Source organism: Eschrichtius robustus, chromosome 12 (assembly GCF_028021215.1).
Source record: "Eschrichtius robustus isolate mEscRob2 chromosome 12, mEscRob2.pri, whole genome shotgun sequence".
NCBI lineage: Eukaryota > Metazoa > Chordata > Mammalia > Artiodactyla > Eschrichtiidae > Eschrichtius > Eschrichtius robustus.
The window spans coordinates 62,340,000-62,357,969 of NC_090835.1; the positions used below are offsets into that span (position 1 = coordinate 62,340,000).

General features: G+C 33.6%; 1 protein-coding gene across 1 annotated transcript in view; it reads right to left on the reverse strand.

Annotated features, from left to right (window-relative positions):
• Nucleotides 1–17,970, reverse strand: part of KHDRBS2 (KH RNA binding domain containing, signal transduction associated 2) — a 731,890-nt gene that overhangs the window by 622,910 nt on the left and 91,010 nt on the right. The window contains exon 2 of the mRNA XM_068558149.1: nt 3,646–3,773. Coding sequence (XP_068414250.1) covers nt 3,646–3,773 — 128 coding nt within the window. The remainder of the gene's footprint in view (nt 1–3,645; nt 3,774–17,970) is intronic.

The following is a 17,970-nucleotide window of genomic DNA, read 5'->3' on the forward strand; positions in this document are numbered from 1 at the left end:
ATATCAAATTTATGCCCCAAGCTACAGTTCTCTTCTTTTTCTGTATATGTAATCTCCTAGCATGTCAACACTAAATCATAATGCCCTAATACACTTTCAAAAGCAACTAAACTCAATACACATATTTCCAACACTACAAACAACTCAATATAAGAAGCCATGACCAAATTCACATGTGCAAAGTTTACAGACAAAAACAGTGAGTTACAACCACCACTGGCCTGTTAGAGACTGTAAACTGATGCTGATTATAATATGCATTAAGAGTTGGAAGTATCCAAATTTGAAAAAAATAAATGTATATTGGACTATAAAGTGCCATGTGTGTGGATTCAGGGAGAAAGAACTAATGTTAAAGGTGGTGAGTTTTCCACACTAATCTCAGGATTGTAGAGGAACATACTGACCACGTTGCCTCCTTAGAGATTTGACCATCAAGACAAAATCGCTCTGATTCTAAAACATTTGCAAATGTAAACAATAGATATACAAAGTCTATTTATTTACTAATCTTGTTACAAACAAAAAAACAAAAAAATGAAAACAAACAAAAACTGTCCATTAAAATAATTTAATATGGCTTTTTCCCTCCAAATTAAGTGATTAACCACAAAACACTAGATAAATCATTCTTAATGTGTGTGAAAAGTATTCTTATATTTTCTATAATTTAAATCTTAAACTTCTTTCAGTTCCTTGAATTACTCAATTAAGTCAGCAAATTAACTTGAATTAGAGACTAATTGAAACAAAATCTGTCTGAAAAAAGTCAAGTAATAGGGCTTCCCTGGTGGCGCAGTGGTTGAGAATCTGCCTGCCAATGCAGGGGACACGGGTTCGAGCCCTGGTCTGGGAAGATCCCACATGCCATGGAGCAGCTGGGCCTGTGAGCCACAATTACTGAGCTTGCGCGTCTGGGGCCTGTGCTCCGCAACAAGAGAGGCCGCGATAGTGAGAGGCCCACGCACCGCGATGAAGAGTGGCCCCCGCTTGCCACAACTAGAGAAAGCCCTCGCACAGAGACGAAGACCCAACACAGCCATAAATAAATAAATAAATAAATAAATAAATAAATAAATAAATAAATAAAAATTAAAAAAGAAAAAAAAAAAAGTCAAGTAATAAAATCGGGATGAGGTCATTTCCTCAAGAATTCACATAATTCTGTATTACTCTTTGTTGGAGAGGATGATGTCATCACCACATGGACTGTCAGTCCACACAGCAGGCATCAAGGGCAGGGACAACTGTGGGAGAACACGTGGGAGGCAGGCCTTTCCCCAATGGACCCCTGAAGGGTGCATCACTTTTTATTTTAAAAGAGTAAACCTTGAACCCATACTGTTGTGTCCTGATCAACAGTTCACAGGATCATACCACAGTACACGTGTTACAGCTCACAAATGCACAGCAAATACGGTTCAAGATTAGAGATTATAGTCTTAACACCACAGATATTCAGTCAGCAGGAGAGAAACACTTTTGAAATTAAATATTGTTTTCAAAATGTTGATTTTAATTTTATTGTTATAGTATAAAAACAAGCAAAAATAAATGTAGGTCAACTTGATAGATGATTGTGTTTCTCAGTATTCTTTTTCTGTAAAAGGGCTCTAAGAGTTCTCTATGTGTGATAATTAGATGTATGAAATGCACATCACCATAATAAATAAAGCAGTTTGGCATTATATTCACTATATTCATAAAAATGGTACATTTTATAAGGCATAAATTGTTATTTGATAATACTCCATAAAACTATTAATCATTAGGAGCTATCGGTTTTAACTTTCTTCCACACTTTACATGAAAAAGTCATGCAAAATGTGAGCATTTTTAGTCAAGTTAAAAATGTAATGGTTCACAAAAAATGAAGAATTTAAAATAACAGCAGCCTCGTGAAGCATTCCATCTAGAGCAAAGATTATTTCTTTGAGCAATTCACAATTAGTTGTGAATTTTTTATGAGCAAGTCATAATTAGTTACCACATCTGTAAAATAGAAGTTTTATGTATTCTGTGATTTCCAAGATTAGTCTCAGCTTAAGCATTCTGTGATTCTAAAAATTCAAGGGGGTACGATAATTTGCTAGTGAGACATGGTTTATTTCAATATGAATAATAGGTGGTTTTGTTGTTTAAAAGTCTTCCTATAAATTATGAAATTAAATCTCACACAAAAATTAGACACCATAAAATATTCTTGCTTCAGTAGTCATCATTATGAATCAAGTGTAAACTACTACTGTAATATTCAGCATAACATCACTCACACCATCACTTGGAGAGCTATCAGGACTTGAACTGCCAACGCAACTTGGTCAGAGATATAGAGCTGCATTTTATTGAGAAGCAGATACTGAGTCTATCATGAGCTTTCTCATATCCAAAGAATAGACAAGCATTTTTCTGAGAAAAAGTATCAAGTTATGTAATATTTAAATATATGATTTAAAGAAGGAACCTGTACTCCATCTAGACTCTAACGGTTTAATTAACCAGGTTCCTTAAAAAAGACACAATACCCCATCATATTTCTACCATATTTCATTACTAAGTAAAACTTTTCATGTACATTTCCATGACAGCCCAATTTAATATTTTAAAACATAATTGTAAAGTAAATTTCATAAAACTTAAATTATAAATATATATCTATTGAATGTACCTATCTTGCAATAGTGTAAGTCTAGCTCAAAATAAACACAAAAACCCAAAACGTGTATGCCCAAAACACCTCATCTGAAAGTTAAATTTTATGGTTTGATGTGCCGTAACAGCTTATTCTGTTTGAAATAATTATAAACACAACCTTCTACTTAATTGTATTTACTAAACTTTATCATATTAGAAGACAATTGGTAAACTACAGCATTTATTTCTGTAATCTTTATTATTAGGATAATTATATGGTCTTTGCTTCAGATACACTCTTCAGAAAGTTAATTACCAGCTTAAATCTTTGAGTTTCCTTTTTTTTTTGCTTAGTTAATTTACTTGGAAAAAAAAAAGCGAAAGAAACTGCTTTCAACCATTGGAATTTATGAATATAAGTAATGAAACCATGCTATTGAAATGTTATATTTTATAATCATGATTCTGCTGATAAAAATATCACTTGATGACAAAGTGTCTAGTGAAAAAGTATTTTCAAGAAAATACTATCATAATCATTATATAAATGGACTCTGAATATAGAAGACTAGAGATTACAATCCAAGGGTCTAATAAAGACTATATTACCTTCCTAAATATAATAATTCTCTGCTGTTTGGCTAATGCTGTATATTGACAGTAGCATTAATTCTACTCCCTTTTGTAATAAGAATATGCATTTTAACATGAACCAAAACATTATTGAGTGTGCATATTTGAAAAATCAAATTGTTGAACTATTTACATGTTAAATAAATGATTAAAATATCTAGTTATGCTTCCCATATTCACAGAATAAAAATACAGCCATCAGTTGAAAATTATTGTACTTTCAAAGTGTTTTCCTTTTTCTATGTCAGTATCATATATTTGTATATATTAATAAAATGAAGCTTTACATTTATTTCATGAAAGACAATGAATAAAACATTGTCTTATTTTTATCAATTTTTTCTTAATTCTATGAGAACAAAGCATATATTGCAGTACCTTTGGATACTGTTTGACAGGAATCAATACCCTTTCTGAGAGCTTTATGTTTTTGTTGCTGATGACATCAAGATATTTCTTTTCTTCATCTTCCTTTTTTCCATCAGAACCTTGAAATTTTTCAATTTCTGAAAAAAATTCACAAGAAAAATATTAAATGAAATGAGAAGTCATCATAAATACACTGACTATTCTTATCACTCCCCTTCTTAAATAAGATTTTGAAGAACCTTGATAAAAGGACTGAAAGCTATGCTACTGTACTGTCTGTACAATGATCTATATCAACTAAAACCAAAAAGCAATGACTGAAGATACGACTGTCTTCTGTGAAACAAAGGATGCATTTAATTAACTTTTAACATCTTCAAACAAAATTTGAGAAAGAATATTCCCTTTCATTATTTAAAATATCTAAGCAAACATAAATTTCCTAGGAGCAATGAATAGAACAAATATATTTTAACGTTAAATGTTTTGTTTTTAGTCAGAATTGTTCCTAAGGAAAAATAATTGAAAATAGAAATCATCCATTATCTAAAACAGGGTAGTAGAGATAAACAGTATGCTATTTTATATTCTAACAAACTTAAATCCAATTAAAAAGGGGGGTCACAGAAAAGTCACATAAAGGATTAAATCTGTAAATGCTATCATTCATATTCATCAACATGAAATTACCTACATAGATGTTTAAGAGGAAATACTAATTTATCCTTATGAGAATCTTCCCAAAATGAATATTTTTTATTTAGTTATTAATTTTTGTCTGCATTGGGTCTTCATTGCTGTGCGTGGGCTTTCTCTAGTTGTGGTGAATGGGGGCTACTCTTCATTGTGGTTCATGGGCTTCTCTTGTGGTGCGCAGGCTTCTCTTGTTGCGGAGCATGGGCTCTAGGTGCGTGGGCTTCAGTAGTTGTGGCATACAGGCTCAGTAGTTGTGGCTTGTCGGCTCTAGAGTGCAGCCTCAGTAGTTCTGGTGCATGGGCTTAGTTGCTCTGTGGCATGTGGGATCTTCCCAGATGAGGGCTCTAACCCATGTCCCCTGCACTGGCAGGCAGATTCTTAACCACTGCACCACCAGGGAAGTCCTGAATATTTTTTAAGCAAATGTACACTATTTATCCTTCCTTCCTTTTTAAAATTAATTTATTTGCCACAGAAATACAAAGGATCATAAGAGACTATTACAAGCAACTATAGGCTAATAAAATGAACAACCTGGAAGAAATGGACAAATTCTTAGAAAGGTACAATCTCCCAAGACTGAATCCGGAAGAAATAGTAAAAATGAACAGAAATTGAATTCGTGATTAAAAAACTCTCAACAAACAAAAGTCCAGGACCAGATGGCTTCACAGGTGAAGTCTACGAAATATTGAGAGAAGAGCTAACACCCATCCTTCTGAAAGTATTCCAAAAAACTGCAGAGGAAGGAACACTCCCAAGCTCCATCACCGTGGTTCCAAAACCAGACAAAGATACCACAAAAAGAGAAAATTATAGGCCAATATTACTGATGAACATGAAAATTCATCAACAAAATGTTAGCAATCTGAATCCAACAAAACATTAAAAGGATCATACACCATGATCAAGTGCGATTTATCCTGGGGATGTGAGAATTTTTCAATATCCACAAATAAATCAGTGTGATACACCACATCAAGAAACTGAAGAATAAAAATGATATGATCATTTCAACAGATACAAACAAGACTTTTGAAAAAATTCAACACCCATTTATGATAAAAACTCTCCAGAAAGTTATACAGGGAACATACCTCAACATAATAAAGGCCATATATGACAAGCCTATAGCTAACATCATACTCAATGGTGAAAAGCTGAAAGCAGTTCTTTTAGGATCAGGAACAAGACAAGGATGTCCACTCTTGTCACTTTTATTCAACATAGCCTTGGAAATCCTAGCCATGGAAATAATAGAAGAAAAAGAAATAAAAAGAATCCAAATTGGAAAAGGTGAAGTGAAACTGTCACTGTTTGCAGATGACATGATACTATAAATAGAAAATCCTAAAGATGCTGCCAGAAAACTACTAGAACTCATCAATGAATTTGGTAAAGTTGCAGGATACAAAATTAATACACAAAAATCTTTTGCATTTCTATACACTAGCAATGAAAGATCAGAAAGAGAAATTCAAGAAACAATCCCATTTACCATCTAATCAAAAACAAAAAATACCTAGGAATAAACCTACCTAAGGAGACAAAAGACCTGTACTCCAAAAGCTATAAGATGCTGATGAAAGAAATAAAAGACGACACAAACAGATGAAAAGATATACCATGTTCTTGGATTGGAAGAACATGGTATTATTATATTGTCAAAATGACTATAATAGCCAAGTCAATGTACAGATTCAATGCAATCCCTATTGGTTTATCTTTGTCACTCTGTCATAGAAATAAATTAAATTTGTCTGACATTATTTGCTCTCTACAAAACTACCACTTAGGCATTTTTAGACATTTGAAATTTGATCACTTGATGATTAATTCCAACAACTTTTCCATAAAGAAATGGGGCTGGATGAAATACCATTTCCACTGTTTTTCTGTTAATTTCTATACTTTCCTTTAAAAACTTCTTTTCTTTTTTTTTCTTTTAATTGGGGTATAGTTGCTTGACAATATTTTGTTAGTTTCTTCTGTATAGCGAAGTGAATCAGCTATATGCATACATATATCCCCTCCTTTTTGGAATTCCTTCCCATTTAGGTCACCACAGAACATCGAGTAGAGTTCGATGCTATACAGCATCATTCTCATTAGTTATCTAATTTATACATAGTAGTGTATATATGTCAATCCCAGTCCCCCAATGCATCCCATCCCCTTTTCCCCCCTTGGAGCCCATACATTTGTTCTTTATGTCTGTGTCTCTATTTCTGCTTTGCAAACACGTTCATCTGTGCCATTTTTCTAGATTTCACATATATGCATTAATATACAATATTTGTCTTTTTGTGTCTGACTTACTTCACTCTGTATGACAGTCTCTAGGTCCATCCACATCTCTACAAATGACCCAATTTTCTTCCTTTTAATGGCTGAGTAATTTTCCATTGTATATATGTACATCTTCTTTATCCATTCATCTGTGGATGGACATTTAAGTTGCTTCCATGTCCTATTGTAAAAAGTGCTGCAATGAACACTGGGGTGCATGTGTCTTTTTGAATTATAGTTTTCTCAGGGTATATGCCCAGTAGTGGGATTGCTGGGTCATATGGTAGTTCTATTTTTAGTTTTTTAAGGAACCTCCATACTGTTCTCCATATTGGCTATATCAATTTACATTACCACCAACAGTGCAAGAGGGTTCCCTTTTCTCCACATCCTCTCCAGTATTTATTGTTTGTGAATATTTTGATGATGGCCATTCTGACCAGTGTGAAGCCATTGTAGTTCTGATTTGCATTTCTCTAGTAATTAGTGATGTTGAGCATCTTTTCATGTGCCTCTTGGCCATCTTTATGTTTTCCTTAAAATTTTTTATATTTATTTTGCCCTTCTGATAGTCTTCAGGGAATTATCTTGTCTTCCCTGATGTATTTATTAATATATGACTAATAGATCAGTCATTGCACTTCTCGACTGTATAGTCACAAAGTGGTATATACCAAACTTGCCTGGTTTTAAAACCATGGAAAATAATGCATTTTGTAAATTTTTAAAGTAATTCTTTTTTTACTTCATAATTAATACATATTCATTTTGGAATGTTCAGACAATATAGGTATCCATAAAAATGGAAAGGCACTGATTATCAACCAACAATAACTGATCAGTTTTTTATAGAGATGTTGAGTCATATTATATAGTTACTTGTTTATACAGTCTCTATTTAAATGTGGCTTCCATATTATTGGAAAAACATAATACATAAAAGAAAGCTTAATTTTGTTAAAAAATGTTAAACTACAAAGATTTTAATATTTTTGTTTTTCTTTCACTGTTTATGTGTTAAGATATAGATAGATAGATATTTAGATAGGTAGATAGATTCAAGGACTTATTTTAGCATTCACTAACTTAGTTTTAGTGGCTATCACCACAGTACACCATAGGATTATGTGGAGATTACAAGAGAGTTAAATGTTGGTATGCCTGTATGCAACTTGCACAACTTCACTCATTGGTTTAAGTCAGATGGAAGGTATAGTAAGAAGGTATTCTCTTTATTATGGTAGAAACTACATAACATTATTTATCATTTTAATCATTTTTAAGTGTATAGCTCAGTAGTGATAAGTACATTCACATTATTGTGCAACAGATCTCCATAACTTCTTCATTTTACAAAACTAAAACTCTAGACAATTCATTAAGAAGACATAATAATGATAAATATATATATACCTAAAAAGGAGCACCAAAATATATAAACAATTATTAACAGACATAAAGGAAGAAATTGACAGCAACACAATAATAGTAAGGAAACTTAACACCCCACTTACATCAATGGATAGATCATCCAGACGGAAAGTCAACAAGGAAAGAGTGACCTTAGATGAAACATTAGACCCCATGGATTTGATAGATTTGTACAGCACATTCCATCCAAATACAGCAGAATACACACTCTTGTCAAGGACACATGAAACTTTCTCAAGGATAGACCATATGCTGGGACTCAAAACAAGTCTCAATAAATTAAAGAGGACTGAAATCAGATCAAACTTCTTTTCCAATGAAAATGTTATGAAAGTACAAATCAACTACAAGGAGAAAACTGTAAAAATCACAAATATGTGGAGACTGAACAACATGCTACTGTACAACTACTGGGTCAATGAAGAAATCAAAGGAGAAATTAAAAAGTACCTGGAGACAAATGAAAATGAAAATGTGACATACCAAAAATCTATGAAATACAGAAAAGGTGTACTAAGAGGGAAGTTCACAGCAATACAGACCTACCTCAAAAAACAAGAAAAAGCTCAAAAAAACAATCTTTACACCTAAAGGAAATAAAAAAAGGAGAACACATGAAAAGATGCTCAACATCACTAATTATTAGAGAAATGTAAATCAAAACTACAGTGAAGTATCACCTCACACAGATCAGAATGGCCATCAACAAAAAAAATCACCATCTGCACTGACGACCATCCGCATCAACCACCTTTCACTTTTTCAGACATTGAGCCCAAACTACCTTTCTGAGTTCTAAAACTTCTGACTTGACATTTCCACCCTAAAATTTCCAAGACACTTGAAACTTTAACTGAATTCACCTTAACTCTAAAGCCTATTCTTTCTGGTCACCCTAGAACAAGAAGAACACGGATCTTAGCCATTACCCATGAGCTGCTGCCTGGCCCTCCTCACTGTGCAGGCAACAGTCACCGAGTCCCCTTGGTCCCACTGGGGCCCCTCAACCCCAGCCTCCACTCAGGGGCTCTCCACTACTCCAGGCCCTTTCCATCCTGTGGCAGCAGACTTTAAACTAGTTTCCTTGAAGACCATGCATGACTTATCTTTCACATCCCAGCTAGCTTTTTAAAACACAGATCTGAGCCTTACACATTCCCCTTTTGTATAGCAGTATGGTATTTGTGTCATGTTTATTCCCTGGCTCTACTGAGCATTCAGATTTTCTTTGTTGGTTGAATGAGTGTCACTGCACTGACAAGTACCTGCTTCTTGCTGCCTGAAAGTTAAATTCTTAATTTTTTTCCTGTCACTAGTAATCAATCAGCCATTCCTTTCTTGTCTCTGGCCACAGTCTAGTGTTGTCTCACAGCATTCCATCCTTGCTCAGACCCTAAGCAGACTGCATGCTTCCAAAGTCGTTAGTTTGCCACTCCTGATCCCTCCTGTGTCCTCTGATTGGTGGAGGGCTACTCTCCTGTTTTTAAAAGCTTGAACACTCATCTTGCATGACTATCCCATCCTGGGTCTCCCTTAACACTTTGTACTTTTTAAATACAGCACTTTTAATCACTTTGTACTGTTCTATTTACAACTGTTTGCCACCATTAAACTGTGACCTCCTTGAGGCCAGGGACCATATCACATTTATTATTTTTTTTTATTCCCAGCACCCATTACAATAAACAATGAACTATAAACTCAAAATCGAACTACTCATCAGACTGTCCAAATAAGTTTTTCTAGAAAAAATGTCTCTTGGTATTTAAGTCAAAAACTTCATACAATATATGTGCCTGTCAATAAAATGATTTTTAGATCATTGCTTACATGGGAAAACTCTTATTTATTTCCACAAAACACAACATTTTAAAATTCATATTTATTCCCACAAAATGCAATACAATAATTTTTATAATCTGGAGTGGTTTTAATCTCATGTTTGAATGTACATGTTTGAAAGCCTAAGGAAAAGGGACTGACATCTAAAGGATGGGATGAGCATTCAAAACAACTACTTTTTACACCCTTATTGTTTAGTAAACATTAGGTGATATTTTAAGCATTTTACAACCAAACATGATCTTGTTACTATATGTTGCTGTTTAGCTATAATTTTGGTTGTAGTTTAGAAAGTTGGCTGAAACTTTTGAGTTGACATGTAATGCATATAATTTTTCATATAAAATATTGAAAAATAAGCTCTCAAGATGGTCTTTTTTACTCAATATATTTGATTTTTTTCCAGTGAATTACTAATGTTACGTGGGAGCAGTCTGAAGTCATTAATAATTTATTTCTGATTTTCTCATACTCATATTCAACTATATTTCTAAAGCATGAGTAGAACGTATGTCCTATGTTTGTGGGAAAAAATGAGAGACTTTACTCTTGCCAAAGGTATCTTGGGATACACCATCTTAATAAAAAGAAAACAACAAATTTAAAATCAGCTGCTCAAGCTGCACTGTTTGGTTCAAATTAAAATACTTTTTCTGAGCCTACTTTTACTGTGATAATTATCTAAATCAGAATATATTCACCATTTTGACTAATTTTACAGAAATACTACACCCAGGTGTGCTTAAATTGGTTTTCATTTATTTTCAAGATGTTTAAAAGCCTAATTACATCAGGCACTCCTTGTGTTTAATTTTCCTGAATTGAATAAAGGTGGGCTATTATTCACTGGAGTTAAAAATTCCTAACATGTCGACAGAAAAAAGCATTTAAATAGAACTGAGTATGACCTGCTTCACATTCATCTGCTCCAGGGCACAGTTTCTTCATCCAATGCTTTCATCACTTAGCAAATGTTACAGAGAGTGTCTTACTGTGTGTAAGTCATTGGGAGGGAGAAGAAGTAACACTCTGTGCTCAAGTGCTAACTATCCAATGGCTTATGATTCCAAGTATCACAGTGAATAGTTTATTTTATTGTTTTTCATACCATTCCTAATGTCTTACCTATATATTTCAATAAGCCATACTTATGTAAACCAAATTCAGAAGTTTATTAAATACATTTGCAGTATTTATGAATGGCACAAATAATAAACTGGGAACCGATCTTCCTTAGGAGCATTGATCTTGCTGAATAATATATGCAAATGGTACCCAATTATGACACTGGTATATAGAAGAAATTCCGAGATTCCATATATGCATATATATAAATATATATATGTATATACATATATATAAATATATATATATACATATATATATATATGTGTGTGTGTATATATATATATATATATATATATATATATATATATACACACACACACACACACACACACACACACATATATGTATATATATAAACCCCTACCTTGTTGGATTGTTTTGAAATTAGCTAGGATATAATTTATGGGCTTGGTGTTTGTGGTGATTTCCAATCTTTAGCAAAAATTTACCAACCTTTTCCCTTTACCCCAGTCATCTTTACCCAACTAATAAAGAGGGAAACTCCTATAATGAATCAAGGGCAAATAATCAAGGGCTATATTAGAAAATAAAATTTCTACAGTAGTTAAAGATGATGGTTTTTTTTAGCTTCTTGGATCCATTCTACTTTCCATTTGTTCTTCCTATTCCTCTTTTTAGTTATCCCCATGCAGCTCTGATAAAACAGACTGGCCATATCTTATGAAGGGCCTCTGATCACCATGGCGTGGTGCTGAACAAATTCACACAAAGGCCTGTCTCTGGCTGCTCTTCTTTAGATGCAGTGAGAAAAGTTTTATTCTTTGAGTCTGCCTTCCTCTGCCTCTCCTCGCAAATAAAGCAGTAAATCCTTGAGGAATGAAACCATCCCTGGACCTAAGAGAAAGGGGCCAGTGTCTGGTTGCTACTCAGCCTGAATTTCATCTCAAGGTAGGCTTGATTCCATAGGTCTCACAAACGGCATAGCTTGTCATGATAAACTATAGAATTCTATCTCTATGGACTTGCCTCTTCTGAACTTTCAACACAAATGGAATCACACACCATGCGGCCTGTTGTGCCTCGCTTGTTTCACTTAGCATATCATTCTTGAGGTTCATTCATGTTGTAGCATGTATCAGTACTTCATTCCTTTTTACAGCCAAATAATATTCTACTGTATGTATACATCTTACTTTTTTTACCCCATTCATCAGCTGATGGGAATTTAGGTTGTTTCTACATTTTTGATAATATATCTAGTGTTGTTTTGAGCATTTGTGTACCAGTTTTTGTGTGGATATTTGCTTTTAGTTCTCTTGAATAGATTCCTAGGGGTGGAATTAACTCAGTCATACAGTTTCTATATGCTTAACATTCTGAACAATCGCCAAACTGCTTTCCAAAGTTACTGCATCATATTAACATCCAACACTTGTTATTGTCTATCTTATTTTAGCCATCGTAGTGTGTATGAAGTTGTACCTCATTCTGATTTTGATTTGCACTTTTAATAACTAACTATGTTGACATCTTTTAATGTGATTACTGGTAATTTGCATATATTCTATGGAGAAATGTGTACTCTAATCCATTGCCTATTTTTAATTAAATTAATAGTCTTTTCATATTGAGTTGTAAGGTTTCCTTACATTCTTGGATACAAGTCCCTTATCACACAGTAATTTGAAAATATTTTCTCCTATTCTGTGTTTTCTTTTCACTTCCTTGATGGTATCATTTGTACCACAGAAGTTTTAATTTTTATGTAGTCCAATTTTTCTCCTTTTTTGCCACCTAACTTTTATGTCATATCTAAGAAACGATTGCCTAACTAATGGTTAAAAAGATTTATTCCCATAGAATTTTATAATTTCAGTTCTTACATTTAGGTCTGTGATCTATGTTGAATTAATTTTCTGTATATGTTGTGAGGTAGGGGTCCAACTTCATTTTGCTGCATGTAGATATCCACTTGCCCCACCACCATTTATCAAAAGGACTATTGTTCCACACTGAATGTTCTTGGCACCCTTCGTAAGAATCTATAGTGTGAAGATCTATTTCTGCATTTTCAAATCTATTCTATTGATTTATCTGTCTATCCTTATGTCAATACCACATTGCCAATACTACGCTGTCTTGATTTCGTCAGTTTGTAGTAAGTTTTGAAATCAGGAAGTATGAGTTTTCCAAATTTGTACATCTTTTTCATGACTGTTTTGGCTATTTAGGTCTCTTGGATTCCCATATGAATTTTTGGATTAGTTTGCCAGTGTATGAAAGAAAGCAGCTGGAATTTTGATAGGAATTGCAAAGAATTTGTATGTCAATCAAGGAATTTTGTCATCTTAATAATATTTAGTCTTTCAAATCACAGACATGGGATGCAATTCCCTATGTTTAGGTCTCCTGTAATGTCTTTCAAGAATGCTTTGTAATTTCATACATTCCTTAGACTTCTTTTGTCAAACTCAATCCTAAATAATTTATTCTGTAAATGGAATTATTTTCTTAATTTCATTTTGGATCATTCATCTCTGACACAGAAATACAATTTATTTGTGTATAATCTTGTGTCCTGTAACCTTGCTGTATTTTTTTAATCAGTTCTAATATTTTCGTGTAGATGCCTCAGGATTTTCTACATCAATTACATTTTGATATTTACATTCTCTTAACAATCTTTGTTTCCCACCACACATTCTTTAGAAGAGAGTATCACTACATTATTCTTCCAAATCAGTAACGTTTTTAATAAAATAAATTTAAGAAAGAAGACTGAATCAGAAATTTCTTAGTCACCAAAGTTCTCCCCTAGAAAAATAAATACATTTTGTTATAGAGCACATATTATATTTTTATCTAGTAAAATTGAAATTATTATTGTGAAATAATGACAGCACTCTGAAAATCTTTTCTGAGCTAAAGAAAGAAAAAATGGCCTTGGGCAATGGATATTCAATAAATCGTCACTGAATGAATATAAAAATGAATGGCATGTATAAAAATATATAAAGTGTGCACAGTCCAACTAAGAAAAATCCATGAATTCTCATCCCCAGAGGAAAGTCTTAGTACAGAAAAGGGTGCCTGAGCACTGATTCCCTGGTTTAGGCTGGACAGTACAGCCACTTAGCTCTATTTCATATGAACAAATTGGGGGGAAAAAGAACAGGACTGAACATTAGAAATTATTTTTAATTTAAATTAATGAAATAATTAGGAACAATGCTTTGCATGTTGTTAAGCTGACTGTGTCTAAAAATATTACAACAGAGATCGAATAAGCATCTGTCATGGATTCTACAAAGTGATCTTCCATTCTAGGTAGGGGAGTGGACCAAGTGACCTCAAAGCTCCATGTAGGATCTATAATTATGTAAATAAAAAGAACTCAAGTCTTTAATGAAAAGTGAATATTGTTTTCATAAAATGAAATTTGGAACGTCTGTCTAGACCAACTCTTACCATTTGCAGGACCTGTAGTAATTGTGCAAATAGGAGCCCTTATACCATAAGGCTAAATATTTAAAAGTTATAAACCAAGTCAACAAAGAGTTAAATAAAACAAGTTCTATTCTTCTACAATGACAAATAGCCTTCCAACTTAATATTGGTATTAGTATTCATTAGTTCCTAATCAGTAGACTTACACTAAGGTGAAAGACCTGATGGAATTTAGATGCCTCAGACTCCTTCAAGTTCTGTGCGAGAACAGATGGCATGGGAAGAGCCAGGTTACTCTCTGCTCTATCCAGTACCACAAGGTGAAGCCCACATCTGTGTGGACATCCATCCCACCCGACCAAATTGCACAGAGCCATATCTTAGAATTCTTTAGGTCTGGGGTGGGCACATCTGTGGTATGGTCTGTCCTTAGAAAGATGGACACTCAGCCCACACCACCAAGCTCCACCATACATCCTCTGCACACACTCTTTAGGCTCGGGGTATGCACCCAGTGGCGTGGTCTGTCTATGGGAAGAGAGACACCCAGCCCACACTACCAAGCTCCAGCCATACATCCCCTGAATGTAGCCATTCCTTGGAAACCTTCAGGCTAGATTTTCATACACTAGCAATGAGGTCTGCCCTCAGGAAGACAGTCCCAAGAAATATATTTAAATAGGCCCTAGAAGTGGGTATGGGGTCAAATGGGCAGGGATTTGGGTGTTTCAGGTGTGTCTAGAATATGTTCTAGAAAATGGGGGTGGGGGCGTCAGCTCTACATGGGCACAACAATTTGGTCCTATGAGGCTCCTTGCCACAGGGGGAGGTACAGCCAGAGGAGAACCACAGGGGGCTTCCACAGAGCAAAGCGCTCAGAGCAGGGCCCCTCTGGCTCAGGGTTAACTAAGATGGAACCATGTTGGTCATTCTATAATCTACTTTGTCTTCTTGCATTTTACCAAGCAGGATAAAAATCACAATGACAAAAGAATTTGTACAATAATTAGAGCACCTACTTAAGCTTTTAATCTTATGAGAAAAATTCAAAACAAAGATTCAGAACATGAACATTTCAATCAAAAATAAGGTATTAGATGATAATAAATGAATTTGTCATATACAGGTAATTTCAAGGTCCCTTGGATATGTAAGCTAAATTAACAGTCTTATGTTTTCCCTAAAATGCCATCACAATTTGAGGCAAATGTGATAAAGATATACACCATAATATCAAGTTACAACTTATATACTCTATTGTGAACATAGATCAAACAGTATTTCTAAAAACCTGTATTTTCCTGTGGTACAATCAAATCAGCATGAATTCTAACTGGTATCATCCACAATACATGTCCAATCATTTACAGGAACTGTTCCTTAATATTACTCTGAGAACACTGCTTCTAAGAAAATGGGTCCAGAAGGAGTTTACTATTCTAGTAAGACATGTATAGCCAATTCGACTATTTATCACACTAAGCATTAAAAATGAGCTTTCTTGACCCCCATCTTTCAGACTAATAAACATGAAAGCAGGGCAGAAATAGAGACACAGATGTAGAGAACAAACATATGGACACCAAGGGGGGAAAGTAGTCGGGTGGTGGTGGTGATGTGATGAATTGGGAGATTGGGATTGACATATATACACTAATATGTATAAAATGGATAACTAATAAGAACCTGCTGTATAAAAAATAAATAAAATAAAATTCAAAAAAAAAAAAAAAGAAAAGAAAGCTCTCTAGTGTGTCTAGTAAGGACAAAGTACATGAATTTATAAATACAGATTTTAGAGTAGAGATAAAATTTCTAAAGCTTATATAAACAGATGAAAGAAGTTTATATAAAAATAGAACAGAAAAGGTATAATTAAAATGTGGCAGATGTGGCAGACTGTTGAAAGACATTTTGAAAGTTGTAAGAAAGGGTTGTGAATGTTAAGATGCTTAGAACAAAAGTGTGCAGTTCATATTAAAATGTCCAAGATACTTAAAGACACCACATAAATGGCATCTAGCTAGTATAAATAATAGAACACAATGAACTACACGTATAAAAATTCATGCCTTTAACAAAACTGAATTAATTTTTGAATCAAACTTTCACTTTTGCTTTGGACAAATGGATTAGAAGAATAAAACATTTTATCCTATAACCTTAAAACACTAGTTACTATTATAAAGTCATTTGTGCTTTAACGCCTTAAGCTAGTGGAGAGAAGACTATTTCTATAAACGACAGCCAATGTTCAGCAATATCAATGTTCACACATTTCAAAGTTATGCACTTTCATAAAATTAAAGACATAAGTGTTTCAAGGATGTGTAATCTATCTTCTTGATTTTAGAAATATTTTTTCTTATAGATATCCAAGAAGTCATCTTTAAATAACCCTTTGGGTCAAAAACTCTACATAGTTACTGAAATGCACATGCAATAAGTATTTGTTATTTAAGATGTAGTTTTCCAGCAATATGTGAAAGTAACTTTACTTAAAAATAAATCCATACTAAGTAGTATAGGGCTTGTGTTTATTCCAATTATACACTTCACACTAGTACATGCATTTGATTATAGCTGGAAATACTATTATAATACAGTTACACCATTTCCCAAATATCAGTGAATAAGAATTTTGCCCTTAAATTTTCAGAAACTGTGTTCTTCAGATTCTCATACCAACTTTGACTAATAATTGACCACTCAATTCAACTTCATAATCTGTGGGTACCTCAAAAGCATAGAAATGTGGCAACTCCCCTGATCTTTTATCTCTTTATCCCTTTATATGAAAGACATTACTCAGTCTTTCCAGTGTCCTTTCAAAATATTTTCAGGATACAAATATACATGCAAGTATATTCAAGTATGATATATCCATATTCAAGTATGAGATAAGAAGCGTTATGCTACATAATACAATCACAGATACATAGAAATAGATATATGATTGATACACAGACACATAATAGAGAGAGATGGATGGATGGATGGATGGACAGATGGCATTGTTTCCCTACTGACTTCCTGTCCTCACTTCATATGTAGACACACTGCTGTTGGTCTGTCTTCTCCACATCCAGACATGCAAGGCAGTGTGTTGGCATATGCACCATTTAACAAGTCAAGGCTATAAACTTCCACCTAATGATATTTAACTATGTATCCACCTACCCACACATACATAAAACATCTATACTATATATGTAATAAGTATGTTATCAGTAGAAAAAGAATAACATACAAGTAAGCAAAGCAGAATGGAAAAAGATTAAATAATCCCACAGTTGCTACAGTCAAACTTTTATCTATGCATCCACATTTCAAACAAGATTTTGTATATTCAACAAACATTGACTATCTATTATGTGACAGACGTTGTTCAAGGTGATTGGGACATATCAGTGAATAAAAACAAATTAAAGGACTCTGTAAGTCATACTATAAATTTAGACTATCTAAATTTATATATATATATATAAATATATATATATATATAAACACGCTAATAACAAAAACTTAATTATTTTAAAT